General features: G+C 43.0%; 1 protein-coding gene across 1 annotated transcript in view; it reads left to right on the top strand.

Moving 5' to 3' along the window:
* Positions 1-16,157, top strand: part of myo1g (myosin IG) — a 43,301-nt gene extending 27,144 nt beyond the window's left edge. Inside the window, exons 21-22 of the mRNA XM_041954999.1 lie at positions 486-643; positions 15,311-16,157. Of these exons, the coding sequence (XP_041810933.1) occupies positions 486-643; positions 15,311-15,473 (321 nt within the window). The 3' untranslated portion in view covers positions 15,474-16,157. The remainder of the gene's footprint in view (positions 1-485; positions 644-15,310) is intronic.
* Positions 16,158-22,235: the final 6,078 nt, after the last annotated feature.

A 22,235-nucleotide genomic window follows, 5' to 3' on the forward strand; every position in this document is an offset into this window, starting at 1 on the left:
CATTTAGACAATACTCCGTTACAGATGCAGCAGTCAGAATGAAATAAAAGTACACAGGTATTTTTAGTGAAATGTACTTAAATTATCTAAAATGAAAGTACTTGTTATGCAGACAATCTGTGCTTTTTACTGTTGAGCTGGAGATCATTTTAACTACATGATATAGTTTAATGTAGTTTTCACGTTTTGATACTAACAACAGCTGTCAGATAAATATAGTAAAGTGGATTACTACTTTAGTTACTTACAATATGTTATCTAAATGTCAGTTTTATCCTTTCTACACTGTTCTTCTGGGTGTCTGTCTGTCATGGAAAGTGAAGCTGGTGGAGATATAAGAAGCCACAATCTTCTTAGTGTAGACGAGTTTTACCTGCATGAAGACTGGAGGATATTAAACAGCGACACATCTTTCTCTCACCTCTATTTTGTTAGAGGTGGTGCTGTGTGGGTGTTTGACCTTGTGCTTGTGTTTCTCTCCACAGTTTACAGGCCTGAGCGTAACCAGCGGGGTTGACCAGATGGTGGCGCTACACACGTCCTCGCAGGATGACGTCCTGCTGTGTCTGCAGCGAGGGGAGCTGTGCCCCAACCAGGATCGAGTGGGCGAGCTGGTGGGAATGTTGGTGGACCACTTCACACGGTCAGTTCCACAGCCAGACACTGTTTTCTCACCAGGCAATCTAATTGTGTCCCGTGGCGTCCTTCTCTGTTGTCTTTGAAGTGGTCAGCAGGAGACGCTCAGTGGTTTCAGGGACATCAGATGCTTTGATTCAGGACCTGTGGGCAGGATTTCTCTTCATTAAAACATCTCTCAGAGTCGACACGTTCACTGCTCCTCATCTGTGATGATGTGACCTGGAGATACTACCCATGCTGAAGCTGAATACTAATGCTAAGTTCAGTTTTTTTCTGAAAGCTCAGTCTAGACCAGACCGCACATCATTTTGACCACATGCATTCAGAGGAAACAGCAGTAGTTTCTGGGCCGCAGTGGTACGTCTTTAAGCTCAGCTCAGCTCAAGGTTCACAAGTGAACATGCAAAGATTTTAACTTAGATTTTAACTTTTTTCACATTCTGATCATTTATTTGTTTGTTTGTTATAAGATGAGACAGTTTCATCAGAACAAAACACTACAGCTTCAGAGACTTTGAACCAAGAGGAGAAATTAATTAGTGATTGTGAAGTGATTGTGTGGAGAGAAAACATGCAGCCTTTCAGTTCTCAGTGTCACAGGAATAAGCAGCACAGCATCGGTCTCGTTGTTCCTGGTCAAAGACCCCGGCTAAAACCAAGTCTATTAATGCAGCATAACAATTACGCAAATCATATTCTTGGCATTTATCACTGTCATAGTTGTCGGAGTCTGCGCCCCGTTCTGAATAACTGCCGTGAAATGAATCAGTCACACTGACATTTATCACATTTATCACTCGGAACCTTATTTGTCGTCGCTGTTTATAAATCTGATTCACATCCACCCACATCCATCTCTGCCAGACTTCATTTGAATGGCACAACCCGCAAGTTTTCACACACGGCAGACTGTTTTGATTGTGTCGGTGGGCGTGTGTGTGTGTGTGTGTGTGTGTGTGTGTGTGTGTGTGTGTGTGTGTGTGTGTGTGTGTGTGTGTGTGTGTGTGTGTGAGCAAGTGTGGGTGTGTTGTTGTAAGTACTGCCTGCTGAGACAGCACCCAGTCTGCTGTGATTGGTCTCCCAAAGTATTAATCCTTCAAATCCTGCCAGGACCACACTGAGTGACGTAAAAAGAGAAAAAAAAAGTCCAAACAAACACAGTTTGTCCCCGGTGGAAATTCATTGTGCCTCTGCCAAAATCCACCAAATCTTTGGCATCTTCATAGCTCAGACTCATTATTTTAGGGTTTTATTCTTCAAAAAGGAGTTTAGGTCCTCTTACTTTATGTTTCTGAAGCTTTCAGCCACTAATTATGACACAGACTTAGACACTTAGGTCACATGATAACAAACTAAACCATCTGCATTTGTTTATTTGGATCTGTTTTAGCTCAAGGCTATAAGAGATTCAAGTTTCCCAAGAGTCCATATTAAAATCAGGATAAAAACATTTTCAGAAATACAATATATCATATATACTCACACACATCATATATATGTCCTTACACAAACACAGACAGTCAGTTCTACAAAGGCATTCATAGTTTCATGCAGTCACACACATATATACAGTATGTACCCATGTGCACTAGTACTGTGATGTGAACACATACTGTTAATACACAGCAGCTGAGTAGCTCCATATGCTGAAGAATCCCATGAGATGTGGCTGAAAGCTTTCAGAGTGAAGTGAGAATTCTGTGGCCAAAACGAATCTGTGAATGTAAGAAACTCATGAAAAATGAATTTTAAAAGTACCGTTAATGTCTTCCTGCAGCAGAAAGCCAAATTCTTGTTTGGTGACTAGAGCTGAAGCCAGTAGTCAATTAATGAATTAAGCGATTGACCAAAACTGAATCAGCTGTGACCTATTTGAGAATCAATTGAGCTTCAGTAATCTTTCAAACCAAATGGCAAACGTGAAAAGGTTGCTGCTGCTCAGATGTGACGATTTGCTGCTTTTCTTTGTCATTTATGATCGTTAACTGAATATTTTTGGGTTTTGGACTGTTGGTCAGAAATAATAAGAAATCTGAAAACGTCACCATGACCTCTGAGAAATGTTAGTCGGCTTATTATTTTCTGAAATTTTATGTACAAAACGACTAATTGATTAATTGTGAAATCGGCAGAGTGGTAACCTGCATTTGGTTGCCAGTTTATTAGGTACACCTATCTTAAAGTAATGCAGTCTAATACAACTCTCTTTCAGTCATTTTACCTTCATCAAGGTTATAATGTTCAGTCTAATGTTCAGGTTTTAAAAAAATCCTGTTACATATATCAGTGAAAATCAGTACAAAACAAAAACAATGGGTGTTATAGACAGTCAACAGCCAGAGTGTTTCTGTGATTTCTGGTATCTCGAGATCAAACATCAAATGAACTGTCAGCTCACTCGAATCAGTGTGATGTTGCTTTTTATGTTCGATGACTTATTTTGTTCTTGCTCAGACGCCGGGCGCATGGCAGCCACGCCAGAGTGTGTGTGTGTGTTCCCACTTTTCTGATTCTTTCTGTGTGTATGTTCAGCTAGCTGATCCCAGATCCCCGGTGAGGCTTTTGTGGGTTTTACGAGTCTTAGACTTTTGGTCTGGGTTTGGGGTTTTTGGAGGGGGAGGGTATCTGCGTCAACAAGGTCCCTGCAGCAGCTGCGGGGCTCTGGTTTGGGGTGCGTCGCAGAGGAGAGTCGAGCATCGGGGATCAGTTTCAGCCCTCCGCCTGTCTTTGTGCCACCATCTGCGGTGAATGGAGGGGTCGCGACCTGTACCAGGCTCCTCATCAACACGCTCATGAGGCAAAGTCAGTGGCGAGCTGTGTAAGTGTGTGAGCATGTGGGAGGGGGTGAGGGGCGGGAGGAGGAGGGCGGCTGCACACAAACGCGCTCCTCTTGTGCTTCCTTCTGTCAGGAAGTGAGATCCCAGACCGTGAGAGTCACGCGCACATCATTTTAGTTTATGAGGTTTGAAGAATGGTCAGGGGAGGCAACAGTCAATGGAGTGATTGTGACTCCTGCCGTTTCATCCCGCAGTTCAAACATGAGAGACTGGATCTGTGAGTGTTTACAGTTGAGAGAGTGTGCGGTGGCTCGGTGAGTCGTACAAAACTGGGTCAGCGAAGGCAGCGTTAGAGGCACAAGGTAAAATCTGACTTCAAAGCCGCTCTGCGTTGTCGGTGAGGACGGTGAAGACAGGCTGTCTGGTTTTCTGTCATGTCACATCCGTCTCCTGTTCCCTCGGCGGGGCGCTCTCCTCCGTTCTCTCCTCCTCATCCGTCGCTCTTTCCTGTACGCACCCCCCGTCCTCTTATCCCCGTCTCTCTCCTGCTTTCTCTTCCTGTCACCTGGGTCTGAGCTGTCAGCATGAATGAGACGTGTGTGTATGTGTGTCGGTATGTTTACTGAGAGAGCAGTGCCGTGTGTGTGTGTGTGTGTGTGTGTGTGTGTGTGCACGCGTGTGTGTGTTTAGGGGGGCTTGCAGACCATCTGCTGGGACAGCTGGGGGAGTATGAGCAGGCTAAAGGCAGGATTTAGGGTATGAGCGGCACGGCCTTAAAAGATTGAGGAGGATTCTTTACTTAAATGGCAATTTGGGGATTTCATTAGTTTATTGATCACTGCAGAGACTCAAACAGAAATATTTCAGAATAGAAAAGGTTGCCGTGCCAGCTCTGATGATTCTCCAGAAAGCTGCAGTTTGTTTGTTGAAGAAGAAGAAGAACTTTATTCATTCCAAGTGAAATAGTTGTGCACTAGTTTTGCAATGATTATGTCCATGATATACAAACCATACAATTACAATACAAAAGGTCACGTCAAATATATTTTAAAAATGCCAGATTTTTCACTATTTATATAGGGTATATGGAGTATATATTAAGAGTATAGGGCACTTTTTCAGAAAATCAGTTTCAGTTAATTCAAACTAACAAGTAACATTCACTTGAACACACCTCACATAATCTAACTATAACCTACAGCTAGTAGAACAATGTCAAGGGCTGAAGGATTCTGGATGGAGGTTGGCAAAAAGGTGAAATAATCACGCTTCCAAAAGAAGTTGCTTCCTTTACTTTCCTGGTCTGACAACGTCCTGCAGGTGAGTGAAGATTGTACCTGCATAGCTGGTGGTGTCCCACTCCAACATGCTGTGGTTTTCCACAGACCCCATGCTTTCCATGTCAAATCAAATGAAACCCCTCAAAGATTTGATTAACTGTACTCTGTCTGCATATCCTATTGAAATGCGTCACATTACAGAAACTAGAAATGCTCCAGCTATTGTTTCACTGAGAAGTGGACAAAATATATGAAGACATTTCTGTCAGGGCTGAAATAAATAGCTGATCGACGGGAAATGAACAGCAGCTTTAGAAAACTGTGGTGAAGATGAAGACAATAAAGCTCCTAACCAAACCCTGTTTATTGTAACAAGTAATTTATCAAATAAAAATGCTGAACATTTGTAGGCTCTCTCTTCTATAAGATTCATCTTTACAGACACAGATTTGGGCTTGCCAGTTGTCCATATTTACTTTATAGACCATACAATTAACCAGTTGATCACAAAAATCAGTAGATTAATCAATAATGAAAATGACCATGTAGTTCTAGCTCATAAAGTAGTGATAGCTTGTTGCTCTCTGTTGTTAGCGTCAATAGCTGAAACAAAGAGGTCAGAAAACAAGTGACTCTCTAACATTAACGCAGGCCGGTGCGATGTTTAGCTGCAGTGATGTTTTCAGCCCAGACTCATGATCAGAATCATCATCTTCTTATGGTCTTGATTCTTTTGTTCAGTATTTCTCACTTTCCTCGTCTATCTTTTATTTGTTTTCATTTCCTCAATCTCTTCCTCCCAGCCTCTCTCCTTCTCCAGCATTTTCTCCGCTCCTCTAAATCAGCACTTTCACTTATGAATATGGAAAGGACGGGACGGCGTTGCATTAATAGCAATCTTCTGGGTCACCCCTCCCCTGCCTGTGTAGCAAGAAAAAACGTGATTTCGCTAACCTCAAAGCATCTGTGAGTGGTCTTGTGATGTGGCTTTAATGACCAGAGACTGATGTCAATGGACTTGTTGACTTTCTAGTTTGACCTCGTTGGATGTCAACCGTTTGTCAGTTAGTGCACTGTAGGCGGGGGCGAAATCGGCCCTCTCTATTCTAAATTCACTTTTTAGGTCATAAAAGGCGTCATGCTAAGCTTGAAATAGCCTCCTCTGTCTCTCTGCCTCCCCTCTTTTCTCCTCCCTCAGTAGCTGTCCTCAATGCGTTCGTCTCTCAGTCGGTCCTGCCGGCCGGAGCAACAGGAGGGACAGCTTGTCCTCAGTCAGCTCGTCCCCTCCTGCTCACTTTGTAACCCTCGTTTTCTGTTTTTTTCCACGCTGCAGCTTCTAATCTGGTTCAAGTTTTGGTTTGATACATGGCACAGGATCATGTACAGAGTAACTATGGCAACAGCTTTAATCCAGGTGGATGTAAATTAGTGTATATTAACTCTGACCCATTTCCTTCTCAGTTCCCATAGCGCCGGCAGGTCATGCGGTTCAGTGATTTAACCACAACGTCCAGCCTGAGTCTAGCTGTTGATTACAGCCGGTCCGCATCAAACAGGCTTGTCATCTGCAGCGTGTGAGCGGCCGCCGTCAGCACGTGTGTGAATAATTCCACCTCTGTGCGAAAAAAAAATGAGAGAACATGCTTTTCCGTGAAATATTGGAGTTCAGTATCTGTAAGTAGAGCAGGCCGAAATTCAGTATCAGTGTGTTTCTGTGTCCGCCTTTCATGTCGTGACCAAACACTCGTATTAAGATGCCATGATTCATTTTTGATGCCTAAATAATGTTACAGTCAGACAATAAGGTCTGACATGTTTAAGAAGCTACATATAGCTGTAAATAAAGAATTTGTTCCACTAACAGACCATTTCACTTCATGTGATTTGCAGTCATGTAAAGCATATTGTCACAAATCAGACCTGAAGTGTTACATACAATGCATTGATTGTTGGTTTCTCTCTTTGTGGGGTTTTCTGTCTCTTAACTGTCCTTCACTATAAAAACAGCCTTTCTGTCAGGCTGAAACTTTCACTGTTGTTCATGATAAAACTGACTGAAGGTTAAACTTCCTCCTGCACCACATGGACCATCAAACAACATAGAAAGAGAACTTTGGTGCTGATTTCAAGGCAACTGGATTTAAAAACTTTGTTCACAGAAGTTCAGTGAGGACACACTTTTGGTAATGAGGCTCTACTCATCTGATACTCTGGTGCAAATAGCATTAGCAATTTGATCAACATGAAGTCGCATACATCTAAATGCTACAACACGAGGAGGCCTGTGAGGAGGAGCATGTGAAATTACTGAGAGCAGGCAGTGCTGTTCTGTAGCAACAAGGATGCAGAACTTTGTGTTGACAGTGGAAGGTAGAAGCACACCATTGAACTACACTTTATCACCGATTTCCAAGAAAACAGTAGTTCAAGCTGGCACAAAAGTAATTTCATGGTCACATGTTTCCTATGCTGTCCTATCCTGGGCTGTCCTCGCTGATGCACTGATTTCTAAGTGACTAACAAAAGACCCATTCAGACAGGATTAATATTACAGGAGGAAGTGAGTAATAAAACATTTCTCCTCCTTCCTCATAATAAAGGTCGTCCTTCTGGTGGCATTTTAGCCACTGGCAAATTACACGAGATGTGTGGGAAGGCCATGTGACCTTCATTACAAGCCGACTTAATATTGTAGTTAATATTAGTGTCATCTTGTAATTTCCTCATCAGCACAGACAGTTAAAACCCCACTGAAATATGTCTTTGTGGATGGTGATGAGGCCTTTACAACAGTGTCAATACATGGTCTGTTACTTTCTCCTTCACTGCAGGAGTTGATGTTGGCGAGTCTATCAGGTTAAACCCAGCACTTGAGTATAGTGCTCAAGAACTGTACTCAAGTGTACTTTTGAGGTACTTGTTCTTTGAGTATTTCCATTTTTGCTGCTTTATACTTCTACTCCACTAGATTTCAGAGGGATGTATTGTACTCTTTACTCCACTACACTTTTTTTACAGCTTTAGTTTTGTGTTACTTTGTAGTTTTAGATTAAGTAATTAAACAAAATCTATTCAACAATTATACTATAATGCAATATTATGGATAAAGATAAGACTGCATTGATCCCTTTGTCTAATTCAGAAGCTACCCAGCAGGAAATAAAGTAAAACAACAAACCATGACTTTGCCACCTACAACATTGAAGTGATGAACATATCAGTGCTTCATCACTTATAATTGAAAGTATGTTTTAATTATAGATCAATAACAGTCCAGTCAGATTCACCTGCTCACATTGTCCTATAGAGAAGCTTCAGAGTGCTGCAGTCACACGACATGATTATATACACAAAATGCAATTATAGCATTAGGTTGATGTTTTTCCAGTAAAAACATATTTGAAAGAAGTTTCTGGCATCATTTAGCTTTAGACAGTGTCCCGACTTTATTGGAAATGGGTTGGTTTATATTTTCATTATGGTGATGCCCATGAAATGGAAAGCACTTCCCAGGTGAAAGACATTTCACAGGAGGGTCCAGGCAGACATGAATGAGGTGATATAAAAGAAAGCTTTAACAGTTTGATGGGTAGAAAACCTCAAGCGTGCAGTGAAAGACTCAGAGACTGTAAATTCTACATCATATTTTCCCGGTGAGCTCATTCCCACACATTTACATCAAAGAGGCTGTGGAGGAGCAGATTTTATAAAAACGTCCTGACTGTGCCTCCTGCTCGGTTGTTAAACCCCAGGGACTTTCTGTTCGAGCGTCTCAAAGCCTCCTGGGTGCACTCACAGAGTCGGCTACTGACCTTAAAAACTGCACCAGCATCAAAAGGCCTCTTTGTGGAATCAAACGACGCACACGTGCTGCCTTTAAATCGGCCTCCGAGTGCGACAAATGGATTCCTCAGCAACATTTTCATTCCTCGCAACAGTCTCGCTTAGTGTCGAGTACTACATTACACGGCAATTCATTAGTTAAAAAAAAGTTTTAATCTCAGCCACCAAATGTTTGTCTGTTTTCTAGGATTGTCAGCTGAAGTTGTTTGTACCGAGATGATGAGTTCAGGAAGTGCCTGTCCAATGACTCGCCCTCGAGGTGGAACAAATGTTCCAGCTTTTTAAAAACCCCTGATGGCGCTCGAGCGTCTTTCCTCATTGATAATCGATTTGATGAGACTCTGGGCTCCTCCGCTGTGTGCGCCCTCACTGACTCGCTGCTAAACTGATTTGATCTTATCTCAGAAGCACGTCGGTGGTCTTGAGAATTAATCAGCACTGAGGAAATTATTGAAGCCAGTTCAATTAAAGTACATCACACTTGATGACATACATTTATGATTCAAGCCACGTGCGTGTACGAAACCGCAGTGTTAGTTTTGCATCTTATCTTAAACCGTTTTCACACCATTCATAGAAGTCACTCTACATGCATTAGCTCTGCTGTAGTTATTGTATGACTCACGTTTTTCCCAGAATGCCCCCTGAGGAGACTCAAGATGCAGGGTGCAGCTGGTTAAGATAGGCCCACTGTTTCTGGTGACGGTGATTGTAATTATAATGGATGAGACCGGTGATGATCAACGCTGTGACGCCAAAGCGAGCCCTGTGGGTTGATCCGCTGCCCGCCTACCCAGCTGCCTCACACCCGAGGACTCGAGTGGCCTCGGCCCACGTTGCCCTCGCTGCTGGGGCCGTAGATGCTGCTGTTGCCCCAGCGATGGTTGCCAGGCAGCTGGGGGAGTGCTAATTAAGATTGCAAGGAGAAATTGCAGGCTTGTGTTGATGACGGGCTGTCGAGTCGGGTGGGATGGAAGAAGGGGCTGTGGGATGAAAAGCTACAGGTGAGTCTAAGGCAGCTTCTTCTTGTAATCCTTGTCGTTCAAAGGTAGAGTTTGACATGTATTGAAATACACTTATTTGCTTACTGGTGAGATGAGAAGAATATATTAGGCTACAGATAGCAGGCAGTAAGCGTAAACATAGACTGGAAGCAGGTGGAAACATCTAGCGTGGCTCAGTCAAACAGCAACAAAATCTGCCTACCAACACCTCTAAAGATCACTAATTAACATGTGATATCTCTTTTGTTTAATGCCAGGAAAAACTATATATATAGGTATATATGTTCTGTAATATTTCTTGGCTCTGAGCAGGAATTTACTCCTGCCAGCCAAGAAATAAACCAGCACAAAACCCACTGTAAAACCACAGCATGGCGTTTTTCTGATCTTCTTGTACGGATTAAACACATGAAGCATAATGTATTAATTAGTGATCTTTAGAGGTGCTGGCGGGTGTATTTTATTACTGTTTGATAGAGCCAGGCTAGCTATGCTATGCTATGCTAAGCTAACCAGCTGCTTCTCATCTTACTCTTTTCCAGAATGTCAAACTTCTTTTTCCAGTAAACAGCCATCACTGTGTATTCGTCAAACATAACAAGCTGTCATAGGAACAACTACAATGACAGTTTGAGTTTTGCTATCTCGCTAGCTAGCTACCAACTAGCGAGTTTCAGTCGGGAATCAATGCATTTTATTAAACAACAGTACAGTGTTGATTCAGCCAAGCTAAAAAAAGCACTGTATGAGAGTTTTCCATTTGCACATCTCATGATAGTTCACAACATCGCTAACTGTGCTCACAGTTTCCAGCAGTGACTCTGGTAGCCTGAGAAAATGCTTTATCACTGTTCACTGCGACCGAACATGTAAACTGCAACCAAGACAAACAAACCTTTAAAGAGTGATCATTTGCTTTAGAGCAAAGATTCTTTGTTTAAGCAGTTTGTAACAATATCACTTTTTAACTGATTGCAGTTTGACCCAAGAAAGGCCCCCCCTAAACCTCAAAAACGGTGTTGGCAACTGTGATGGAGAGACAAACGTTTCTCAGTCCTCACAAACACAAACGTTACAAAAGGTTTTCATATGAGCCACCGCTCAGGTCAAAGTAGGGCTACTGTAAGTTTATGTGACTAAAACTACTTGTTTATGGTCAAGCAACAATCGTGGTCATGGTTTAAGAAACCATGTTGATTGTTGGTTGGAGACAGGACTCAAACCACCGTGTCCGGTTTCAAACACAGACAACATTCAGGGTGGGCAGCGCTCTGACGTCAGGCTGCTTCCACCCTTGTTTCTGAGATTACTGGTAGCTCGTCAGAAAGATTTGAAGAAACAACAAGAACTCATCGCAGCCAAAAACCTTTGGTTGTTGTACATTGAGCTTAAATTCTGCAGTGATTAAACACAGTGGCTTCCATTTTAGACCACAGTGGTTCTTGTTTAACGCCCAGTTGTGTCTGAACAGAAGAGCTCACATGAAGAGCGGCAGCCACATTTAGTCGGCTGTATCTAGCCGTTGCCATGGACGATCTCGGTCTCCACAGTCTTCGGTCTCCTCTTGCAGCAGCAGAAAGCTGCTTTTTGCTGCACCGCAGGTCTCGCAGCCAATCGTCCGCCATCTTCTGGCACTGCCAGAGGCTTTCATCGACTCGCTCCGCTGGTGTCGGGTTTGACTTGTGGTAGCCGGCACGATGAGATCAGTATCGCACACAAATCAAAACCATGTGGAGGTCAGTGGGTTTCTGGGATGGGTGTGTCACCACCCCAGTAGGGCAGGACAGCTGGTTTAGGGGGTTCAGCAGGGCGGGGTTTGAGGTTGACAAGGGGCCAAATGGGACTTTAGAAAAACCAGAGCAAGGCCACACCTGTTGGAGTGACTTATGATGAACAGCAACACAGATTTGGAAACGTGCAGTGAGTTCAAATTCTCATAGCATAGTGTGGCAGCTTAAAGAGACTTTTGTTTGGAATTTTCATCTTTAAATACATCAACTTCCTGCACAAACTGGTGATAACCTCATATGAATGTTGTTATTTACATCTATTGACTTACAGCTTGAGCATCTTGTCCCTTAGACCAGTGGTCCCCAACCTTTTCTGTACCATGGCCCAGTTTAATGTCTGACAATATTTTCACGGCCCAGTCTAAAGGTGTAGCAGATAAAAACAAAATAAAATGATAAGATCGGCATTAAAAACTGTGGTATTTTCTCTTTAATAATAATAATAACAATAATAATGAACGTAAATCCACTTTTTACTCATGACAAGAGGACCTGGCTGCAGACTGGCACTGTCAGACACCACCTGTTTTTCAAATTATGTGAAAAAACAAAATAATGGAAATTATTTTTTCTTTCTGTGCGGCCCAGTACCAAATGACCCACGGCCCACTAGTGGGCCGCGGCCCACGGGTTGGGGATCAGGGCCTTAGACCTTCATTGTCTTGACCTGAACACAGAAGCTTCGGGTTGCAAGTTGTGTTGAGACAGTCTTGATATGCGTGTTTCAGGTTGGTTCTTTTTTAAAAGTAACCTGCCAGCCAATTTGTTTTTCCAAGGATGGCGAAGTCATGATACGCTCTACTCTGACTCTGATTGGCTAGCACTTGTTGCCTTCATGGTTAGGTTTCAGGCTGAGGTTAGGGTTAGGGTAAGAATATCCAGGTAAGCCCGTCAAAGGCGGAGTAGGGTGGGTCATGCCTTTGCCATCCTGGGGGGAAAGAAACGTCCCCTGCCTCAAGTGTTTGTGCTGAGCTAGGCTAAACATGTCTTCTAATAGTGTTAGCTTAGCTCCATCAAAGGCAAAACACACAAAGAGGAGACTTTACTTAACAATACTCTCACACAGTTGCTGGTTTAGAAAATGGATTGATGAATACACTTGTGTATAATAATGTGTTCTCAGATTTGAGTTTTTCTGCCGGATGCACTCACCTGGTGTTTGTATCTGCTGTACTAAACCAGATTGCCAACACTGTTGCATAACACCTGAACAATTATGTAATCTGCATAAATTAAATTCACCTTGAAGTGAGGCTTCATCCGCCGAGTTTTTCAGCCATGTTTTTGAAGAGCACCAGTCAGCCAGGGGAGAACAGGACTCTCACAGTTACATCAGGTTGTTCTTGCCAAAGTAGGCAGTCAGTTGCCAAGTTGGCTTACGTATATGCATGAGCCAGCCCTGCTTATCAGTCACATTATCAACATTCAAAGCTGTCCACAAATAGCTGTTTGGCAAATATCTGCTTGTGAAAGACTTCACGTTGGGTTCAAACAAAGTGCCTCCACTGATCGAAAAACAACAAACCGATCTGAATAGTGTACATTCACGAGAGAAACATCGACCATGAACTCGTAGTCTCCCGGGTCTCGGGATGTGGAGACAGTGTGAGGCTCTTTGTATGCACACTGCCGAGGCTGAGCCATGTGCCGGGCCAGCTTGTGTTTGGCGAAGCAGCAGGGTCACTGCGGCCGGACTGAGGCTGCTGGATCCCTGAGGGCCCAGAGGAAGCAGCGACTTCACAGTGGATCATCTTCAGCTGACTGTGCAGAGCCACGCTTCGTCGCCCAGCTGTCAGCGCAGGGATTAGGTGTGTGACACCGAGGCACCTGGATGAGACTGCGATCGGTCGAAATCGTCCAATGGCAGGGCAAACTCGCTTTTATGTTCGTCGCTCTGGAGATGTGTGTGAGCGTAAAAATCTTCAGGAGAAAGATGAAATGAGACAAATCCTCAAGTTGCAGTACTTTAGCAGCTGTTTAAGGATACAGATGGTTTAAGACATTCAAATTCAGTTGTGCTTGAAAACATGTAAAATGCATCGTTTTACATAAAACACTGACATTTGAGTGCAGCCAAAGGGAAACCATTTAAATGTAGGAACACTGGCATTTCTTAGTGGATGAATTTCCTTTGCTTGCTTAAATATCCAAAAGATTTCAAGAAAATTTGCATTGGCAGCTAATGAAAAGTTGAAACTGGATCACTTTTTAAGGACTGCAATCCCTGTAATCAATCAGTGTGTGGCAGCAGAGGGGTCGGGGTGAAGGATGATCTAATCTAGTGAGTGTTACGCAAATTTTGATTAGGCCAATCACACCCAGACAGTTGGAGAGTCAAATTGACAATAGTAACCGACAACGCCACCCCAGGAATTTCACCTGGAGAATTATGCTAACCCTTTCCACAGTAGATATAGCACACAAGTTCGTTTTACTGATGAAGGCTTGAGACTGGGTCCAGTATAAATAATATGTTCTTTTATTTAACAATATATTATAAGTTTAACACAATTCATCAATAAAATTATTACGCACACACACACATTCAAGCACTCCCGAGACCAACCCAACAAAATAAACACAAAGGCAAATAACTAGATTGGCAAATAACTAAATTGGGTTTAACTCATAGTTAAACTAATAAACCACACAAATTAACAAAACCCCACAAAATACACAACAAAGGACAAATAATTAAATTGGGTTAAATTAATTGAACCACACAAATTAACAGAACCAAACCCATGCAAACAAAAGAAAAATGGTCAAATAGCCCACAGCAAATAAGCAAAAATAATCAGAAATAATCTTGAATTTATCAAAAATAATAAGCTCCAATAAACATGCAAAGCAACCAAAGAAAGATAATAAAGAAGAAGTAAAGCAAACAAACATGCAAAGCAATCCAAACGCAAGGCAAAGGACTAAGATGATAACTAACTAGACCCCAATACACATGCGACTCAATTAAAGGAGAAATTATTAATAAAAATCAGTCAAGGTGTGCATAGCCCAGGGTAAGAACGGCAACCACCCTAATGAGTGCCAACAACAGCGACGCTGGAGGCGCAGGGTTGGATGAATGGAAACAAATAACTGTTCAGCAGGTACACAAAACGCAGCAGGTAACACAGATCGGCAAAACAGCAGGTGACGCCGATAGGCAAAACAGCAGGTGACACAGACCGGCGAAACAGCAGTCAGCTGATGCGGCGTGCCGAGGGGCGGAGTTAGAGCCGGCAGAGCGGACTGCACACACGTGCACCCTGCCATTGAAAGACACCTTTTCAGAAACTTAAAACTATTAACTATGCTGGTAACCTTCGCATCATGAGATTTACATACCGTCAGGAGAACGACCATCACAAGGTGAGGAAGAGGAGAGCTCCGCGCCGCAGCGGCGCAACCACAGATGCGGCCGAGGACCGCGGACCACCCACCTCCACGCTACAGCACGTGAGACGAGGCGCAGAGGGAGAGACACTCAATGGGCCGCGATTGTCTCCGACCATGGAGAGGGGACACCTAAGTGCAGGAACTGCATGAGGGACAAGAGACTAACTTAAATGATGTCCGCAACACTTTAAAGCGCACAGAACAACGCAGCACTACACATACCCGAGGACCGGCGAGCCGAGCGATCCGGCATGAGGCGACCAGGTGAGCAACTGGTGGAGGCGGGGCAACCGGAAGCTTCAGGCAAGAGAGCTCCCAGGGCACAACCACCCACCTTTATAGACTGCGCCCCAAGCAGAGTCAAGCTGAGACCGCAGCACCAATTAAGGCAGCACACAGCTACAGCCCTACTGCTACAAGTGCATTGATCTCATATTCATACATGGAATATTTAAGTTAAGAGGACTGGAAGACGTTTAGTGGAGAAAGCAAAGTTCACAGGTTGTTGGAATAAACTTTTTCAGTGCAGAACCTCACAGGTGTTCTCCAGTAACACAAATATATGTCTTTTTCTCTTTCAGTGTACGAAAAGTCCAGTTCCCCGTGAAGATTTGCCGTTCAGCCGTGCAGCTTCACATGCGGGGCAAACCAAAGAGCGTCGCCGTAGAAACCAAACCCGGCCAGACCAACGCGGATTTCAAGAAGAGCCGAGATGGTTTCATCCTGCTCGTCCCCGCTAACTAACAGTCTGTCCAACGAACCAGCAGCAACAGTTTGACCTCAGGACCCGGACGAGACCTGGTCCCTCGACAGAGCGATGTATTGACATCTGAACTGATCAAAACATCAGTGAGGTTCATAATGCTACAAAGACAGGAATGTAAATACGTGACTGTCACGACTTTGCCTTTAATACTGTTTACTAGGACTGTTTAAATATTTCTCACAAAGGTTTTAAAGTGTTGACACAAAGCAGAGACGCTGGCAGAGTCTGCGTTTTTAATCCTGAGCTGAGGAGGACAGTGCTCACCGGACAAAGACAAAAGTGCCAAATAGCTTTGGAGGAGAAATTAGGACGTTATTATGTCGCTGTAGAGACTCAGGACAGAGCTGCCAAAAAACATGTTCCATACTGTTTTTTCGCTTTTGCTATATTAGATATTTGAAGATATTATTGAATGAAAAGGGCAACAAAAAACTTAAAGAAGTGAACTTTTTGAATGAAAAACTGTGTCACAATGCATAAATACTATCAAGACAAACATTCCCAATATATTTTTGTACACTGAACTGTTTTGTGCGCCGTATCATGCTGTTGCCTTAAAAAAAAGGCAGACTGAATTATTCCATGTCAAGTAATAAAAAGGAGAAAGAGGAACAAGAAAGTGGAAGAAAATAAATTATTCAGGATTTACTTACGCGAGTTCTCTGTGTTAATTTCTCCCCAATGCTTTGCCACATGAATTGACGGCATGCTGCAGTGTGACTGGAGACAAGTCTTCATTATACAGTGATTCAAATATTTTTTCTCAAATGTGCTTTTGGGCTTTGAAGGAAGACGTGAAAATATGAATGAAAGCAGTCAGGAGTCTGTCGGTGTTTAGTGTTGTGGTTGAGAGGATTTCCTGTACAAATACAGTTCATTTACAGTATCAGTTAAAGTTCTGGTCTTTGTATGGACAGAGAAAACTGGACTCTGTGATGCAAGAGCTATTTCCTCTCTCGTCCCTCTGGATCAGATCAGCTGGTTGATTATCACGCTGCAGCATCATTTTAAAGGGTTTTCAAGAACTGAACTTCAGATCCTTTAATGTGCAAAAGTGTTCAACGCAGTTTCAGTTAAACAGAACGTCAAAGATGTTTTTAAGGTGTTAACCAAATGACAACATCAAAGAAAACCAGATAGATTTGGTTTTATTTGTCTGTGACATTTCAGTCTCTACAATAAAGGTGAATAAGCTCACAACGCTGAAAAGATATATTTAAACAGGACGTGTCCACAGACACAACCCTCCCCTGTGTAATATATAGAATAATAGAGTTAAGAGACAGGAGTTAATGGTACAAATTTGTCTCTGAGGAAAACTTAATTTATTTATACTTTATACTTACTTGAGCCTACATTACCCACAATGCACCCACAATGACCATGTATAGCTAGGTTGCAGATTCAGGTGTGTTATGCTAGTAGCAGCTAATGTAGCCTAATGGTACAAATTTGTCTGTGAGTAAAACCTGGGCCAAATTTATTGTCTTGTTAGAAACCCAGCCTTAGCTGCGAAGCCAGCTAGCTTGGAGAGCTATTTCAGTATCTTATGGTGGCTAATGAGAGCAAACTTAAAGTAAATACAGTTTTATAAAGTTCATTATTCATTGACTTAATGACTTTTCTCCACTTGTTGCTACTTTGCTAATAGTTGAGCGTTAAAGCTAAAAGCTAAACAGAACTAACATCATCCCATGACGTTATCCACTGTGTCACCCTTAAACAGAGAACTTCATAGATTTAGCATTCATTTACACTCTTATATCAGATAGACAGTCAAAAGAAAAGATTTGGTGTTTTTTATTCCACACTTCCTTCTTTCTTTGTCTTCTTACTTGAGCCTACATTGCCCACAATGCAACTTGACCATGTATAGCTAGGTTACAGATTCAGGTGTGTTATGCTAGTAGCAGCTAATATAGCCTGGAGCTGCTAGCGTCCAGCAGTGATGAGGAGCTGGCTCGCTTCTCTTTCCTTTTACCTGAGAAATGCCTGTAAATGATGTCACACCTAGTTTACCTTGCTCGAGCACAAGTGGGAAAGCCAAGATGGACGCCTCTAGGAAATCCTTTGTTGTGCTAACTCTTTCAGAATACAGACAACTACAGAACAAGTCTGAGGTACACCTCAAAAACATCAGAGAAGAAGAAAGAAGGCACAGACGGTAAGTTTGTTTTTCAGAGTATGTCACTGTGTAAAAAATATTTTGACTGTTTTAATCAGCGTTTGGAGCAGCCATCTTGGATTCTGAGGTCGGGGTTGGTGATGTTCTTCTGAATTCCTGAGTCAGAAATCCGGTTTCAGGGAGAGTTCTGGTTAAATTTTCCTATTGGGAACTCAGGAATTCCAACTTCCCAGTTCAAATGGAAAGTTTGAACTGGGACATCCAGATTTTTATCATGTTCAAACTTGAAGCCTTCAGAAACAGCTGAGTCGAGCACAAGCTACATCAGTTGAAACTGTCTATGAGATGCAGCTTCCTCTGGAACCATAAAAAGCTTTATGCAACTTTTTTCACGTGCAAAGTAGTTGTCCCCAAAAAGACCTGTAAACAGGCTTTCATGTGGAAAACCTGTGGAATTTCAATTAAATGTTCATTACAAACGGTTCATTTTAAATACAGATGATAACATCCGTCCATGATGCACCGCTGGATGTTGAACTTGCTGGATATTTGGGTTTGGACTGAAGCTCCTCGTATCTCAGCGAACAGTTCAGTCTAAAAGCTACATTCTGCCGTCCACTGCCAGCTTCCATCCATGTCTGTCCACAGTGACCTGTTAGTGCGACTTAGTGACGGCCTGTCTTCACGCTGACTGGCTTTCACTGCACTCTGACACACTCCCTGCTGTGATTCCCCCAAATCTCACTGCTGCATAATACTCTGTGAGTGTGTGTGTGTGTGTGTGCAGATGTGTGTGTACGGACGTTTGCTGGTTTGTGTATTTATTTTTGACGAATTGGATTTGCATAATGTGGAAACAGCATGTACTGTGTTGTTTCTGTATAATTTACACCACACTCAGCAAATTCCTCTGTGTTAATTTGACTGTAAAAATCAGTGCTGTGCTGTGTGTACGTAGAGCACATTCACACCTGCGAGAGTCATTTTAGCACTTCTGAACAGCCCTGCTCCTCTGCGATCGACGCTCTGCAACTTAAAATAACTAACTGCTAAAGCGAATGTACGTCATGCTGTTAGAAAATGATCTGTGAATATAGATCTGCGCAAATGTCGACATGCTTCTCTGCCTTTAGTGCTGTCGTTTGTGGTTCTTTGTCATGTGCTTAAATTTATGTCTGAAGTGCCAAATTACTTTAATGCAAAGTAAAACATCAGTTATAAGAGCAAGAATACTTTATCAGCCGCCAAACACAACCTAACCATGAGACAGCTGACATCAAATGCGTTTAGAACCAGTGAAATCGTCGGTTTAAGCTGGTGGAAATTTAAACTTCCCTTCTTTTCCTTTGAAGTGGTCTTGGTACGCTGTAAGTACAATGACACACTGGATTTGTCATGACAGTGTTAACCTGATTAGACCCTGAGGCAGCACTTATCAGCCACTTACCAAGCCGTCCTGAGACATCCATCCTCAGGCGCTTTGACACCAATTCACACCTTTATTCTTGTAACCCTCGACGATTCTCTCATGACTGCAGTGTGACCTCAATGAGCCACAGGTGACATGGACGTGTGAACGACCCCAGAGGAAGTTAAAATGCCCCCACTGGACAGTAGAGCAGAGCCTGCACGAGTGGAGGTGAAGTGCCCTCCAAGAATAAGACAGCGGATCCAGACCTCGAGTGCATCTTCACGAGCGGCGGTGCTGGAGAAACTAGAAACGAAGAGCAACAAAGGTTAAAGAAGCAGCACCGCCAAGATGATAAACTGCATGTTGATGGATTTTCACTAGAATGCATCATCATCTTGTACTTTGCATGTTCTACATGTTTGAATGGATCGTGCTGATTTCACAGCAGAAGTGTTTTATTTGTCCCAACAATCAGCGTCTTCTTGAAGAAAGCTTTGCAGAGCCTCCTCGTGCTGCGTTAGGCCAGTAAACAGGTTGTATCTGCTGTGAATATGTGTCAGGCGTCGAGCGGAATTGATAATCTGAGGACATGTTGCTGCAGAGCACGAGGCTGTCTGTCAGAATGAAAATCACACACATGCTGCAGCGACATAGAAAGCAGATCAGCAGCGATGCTCCACTCATGCAGGGACCTGAGTGATGTACAAGTCTGCATCAAACAAACACTTCATGGAGCGTGTTCACTCCCTGAGACTCGGGATGGCTAAAATGTTCACATAGAACAGGCTGCTTATACATGATCTTACATTTCCAAGTTTCTGAATACCTGTGCAGGTTTGTCGTCCATATGCAGTGCTTTGTGTGCAAACTAGACCTCGGTTATTTCAGGATAAACCCAGTTTCTTTCTGTCTGCTTGGACTCTCTGCTGTGGTTTCCCCATCTGATGATGAGTGATGAAATCCAAGAGCAGCAGAAGTATTTCCTTTTTGCTTGTGTCAGACTTTCACTTTCATTTAAGTGCAGCGATCATTTTAAATAGTTTGCCGTCTTTTTTTCATCTTGAAAGTCACGGACCTGGACTTCCTGGATTGTTTCCTGTCTCTCTGGCACCTGAAGCGACATACTCACAGACTACAGTCTGAACGCTCATTAACGACATCACTGGAGTTAAGACACATCAAAGAATGAAACCCAAATAAAGTGTTTGCATGCCAAACTCTCCTTTTCTCTATCGTACTACAGTTTGCATTTTCAAGGATAAGAGCCAATCAAAGCTTCTAAAGCAAGCATATAAATGGATACTCCAGCAACCTGATCATAACCAGGACACCAGAGTGTTTCTGTGGTTTCCATTTTCAACTGTATTGTCTATGAAAAGCGGTGCCCTGCGTTACCCACGATGCTCTTTGCTTTCAGGTTATTGTAACTAGGTGACCCAAGTCAGCAGCTGTGCCGCAACCCATTCATTCTCCAGCACTTTTGGTGTGCTCAGCTATTTTGGGATCTCATTAGTCAGAGTAAAGTGCAAGTAAACATCCGGCAGAAACGAGCGCCCCCCACACATCTCAGCCCTTTGCTCCGTCGCCCTGTTTTGACATCACATTGTGTTTGGTGGCAAAATAAAGCTGATTGTGAATCTAATATAGAGTCTGATTTGGTTAGAGGGCTCACATCTTTGAGTCAGCGTCTCATAAATAAGACAAACCCAGTGCTCGCTGCAGCTGCAGAGGGAACTCGTGCTCAAGCAAATGACTGAGATTTGTTTATTAAAATGCCACAAACGGCGCCTCATCCTCGGCCGCGGACTCGCGTCTGTGGAGGCTCTGTGTCTCATGAAGGCCTCCAGCTTTCTGTTGTCCCTCTGCAGAGACCATCAGCTGCTGGACGATAAACCGGACAGCTCCCCTCCCAGCTCCAGCTCCGCCAATCAGATCCCGTATGTCAGCCGGAGATTTAGCATATATGCTCAATTTGTTTTATGTGTAATCCTTTAATCATTGAGGCTTATAAATTAAGTGTGAGATCAGTCAAATTCAAGCATATCCTCACTATTAAAAGCATTTGTGTGTGTGTGTATGTTCGAGACACACATTTCCCACACAGATGAGCAGTCAACCATCAGATCAAACATTTGGATTCACCAAATCTTTTATTCAGCACGTTTTCCTCTTTCTCCACAAACTCAGAGAGCTTTAGTTTGGTGGCGGCTAAGTGCAACAATTATTTCCCCGATTGTTTCCTCATCATATTCACAGCCGCTACACGCTGCCAGGCTTTTCTTCCTCGTTATTTGTCCAATCATTTTCTTCTCTGACAGCTCCAGTCACATCCCTCATCGCTGTGAAAGGCCTGTGGATGAGCACACTTGCAGACTGACTGTTAAACGTAAACACGATATCGCAATCAATCGAGTAGTTAGAATGTGGACGCATGTAAATCAGCGCTAATGGGTTTTCATCCGATGTTTGTGTTGTAATATGATGAAGCTTCTTGGTTTCTTCTCGCTGTGCTGTGCTTTCTTCTAATCTAATTTATCAGGACTGGCAGTTGTTGATGCAATCACTTAAAGCGCCGTGCAATTCCATTACAAAAAGACTGGCACCTGGTCGGTCTCTCTTTAGAGATTAGCAGCCCTGCAGCGAGGATTTGGTAATGAGTTGGAGAGGATTTACCAGTGGGAATATAATATGTGTCCCAGAGCTGCTGTGTTTTTCCCTCTAAATCCTCTCAGGGCAGACCGGCCACTGGTTTGGTGAGCGCCGCAGGTTTTCCTGCATCCCTCCGTCATCGGCCCGAGGGGAGGTCACATGCTGGAGATTACAGTAACATGAGGGGGGATATTGGTTTTTACTTTGGCTCGCTCTGAATCAACATGCCATCAGCCTGAATGCTTATTAATCAGGAAATATGTGAGAAAACAGTCCTCAAACTTGACTTTTTTAATTATGCATATTTTATATTGTTTGGTTTGTTGGCAGCGGTGAAAGACGTATTCAGACTGTTTGCTTCAGTAGAATTAGCATCATCACACAATGAAGCACTCCTGCATTCAAAAGGTAGCTTAACATTTATAGTTTGACATTTGGTGGAATACACTTATTCACTTTCTTTTCGAGGGTTAGATATGAAAATTGCCACCACTGTCATACCTGTATGGTAAATATGAAGCTTCAGCCAGCAGCTAGCTAACTTAGCTTAGCATA

Source organism: Chelmon rostratus, chromosome 16 (genome assembly GCF_017976325.1).
Source record: "Chelmon rostratus isolate fCheRos1 chromosome 16, fCheRos1.pri, whole genome shotgun sequence".
Taxonomy (NCBI): Eukaryota; Metazoa; Chordata; class Actinopteri; order Chaetodontiformes; family Chaetodontidae; genus Chelmon; species Chelmon rostratus.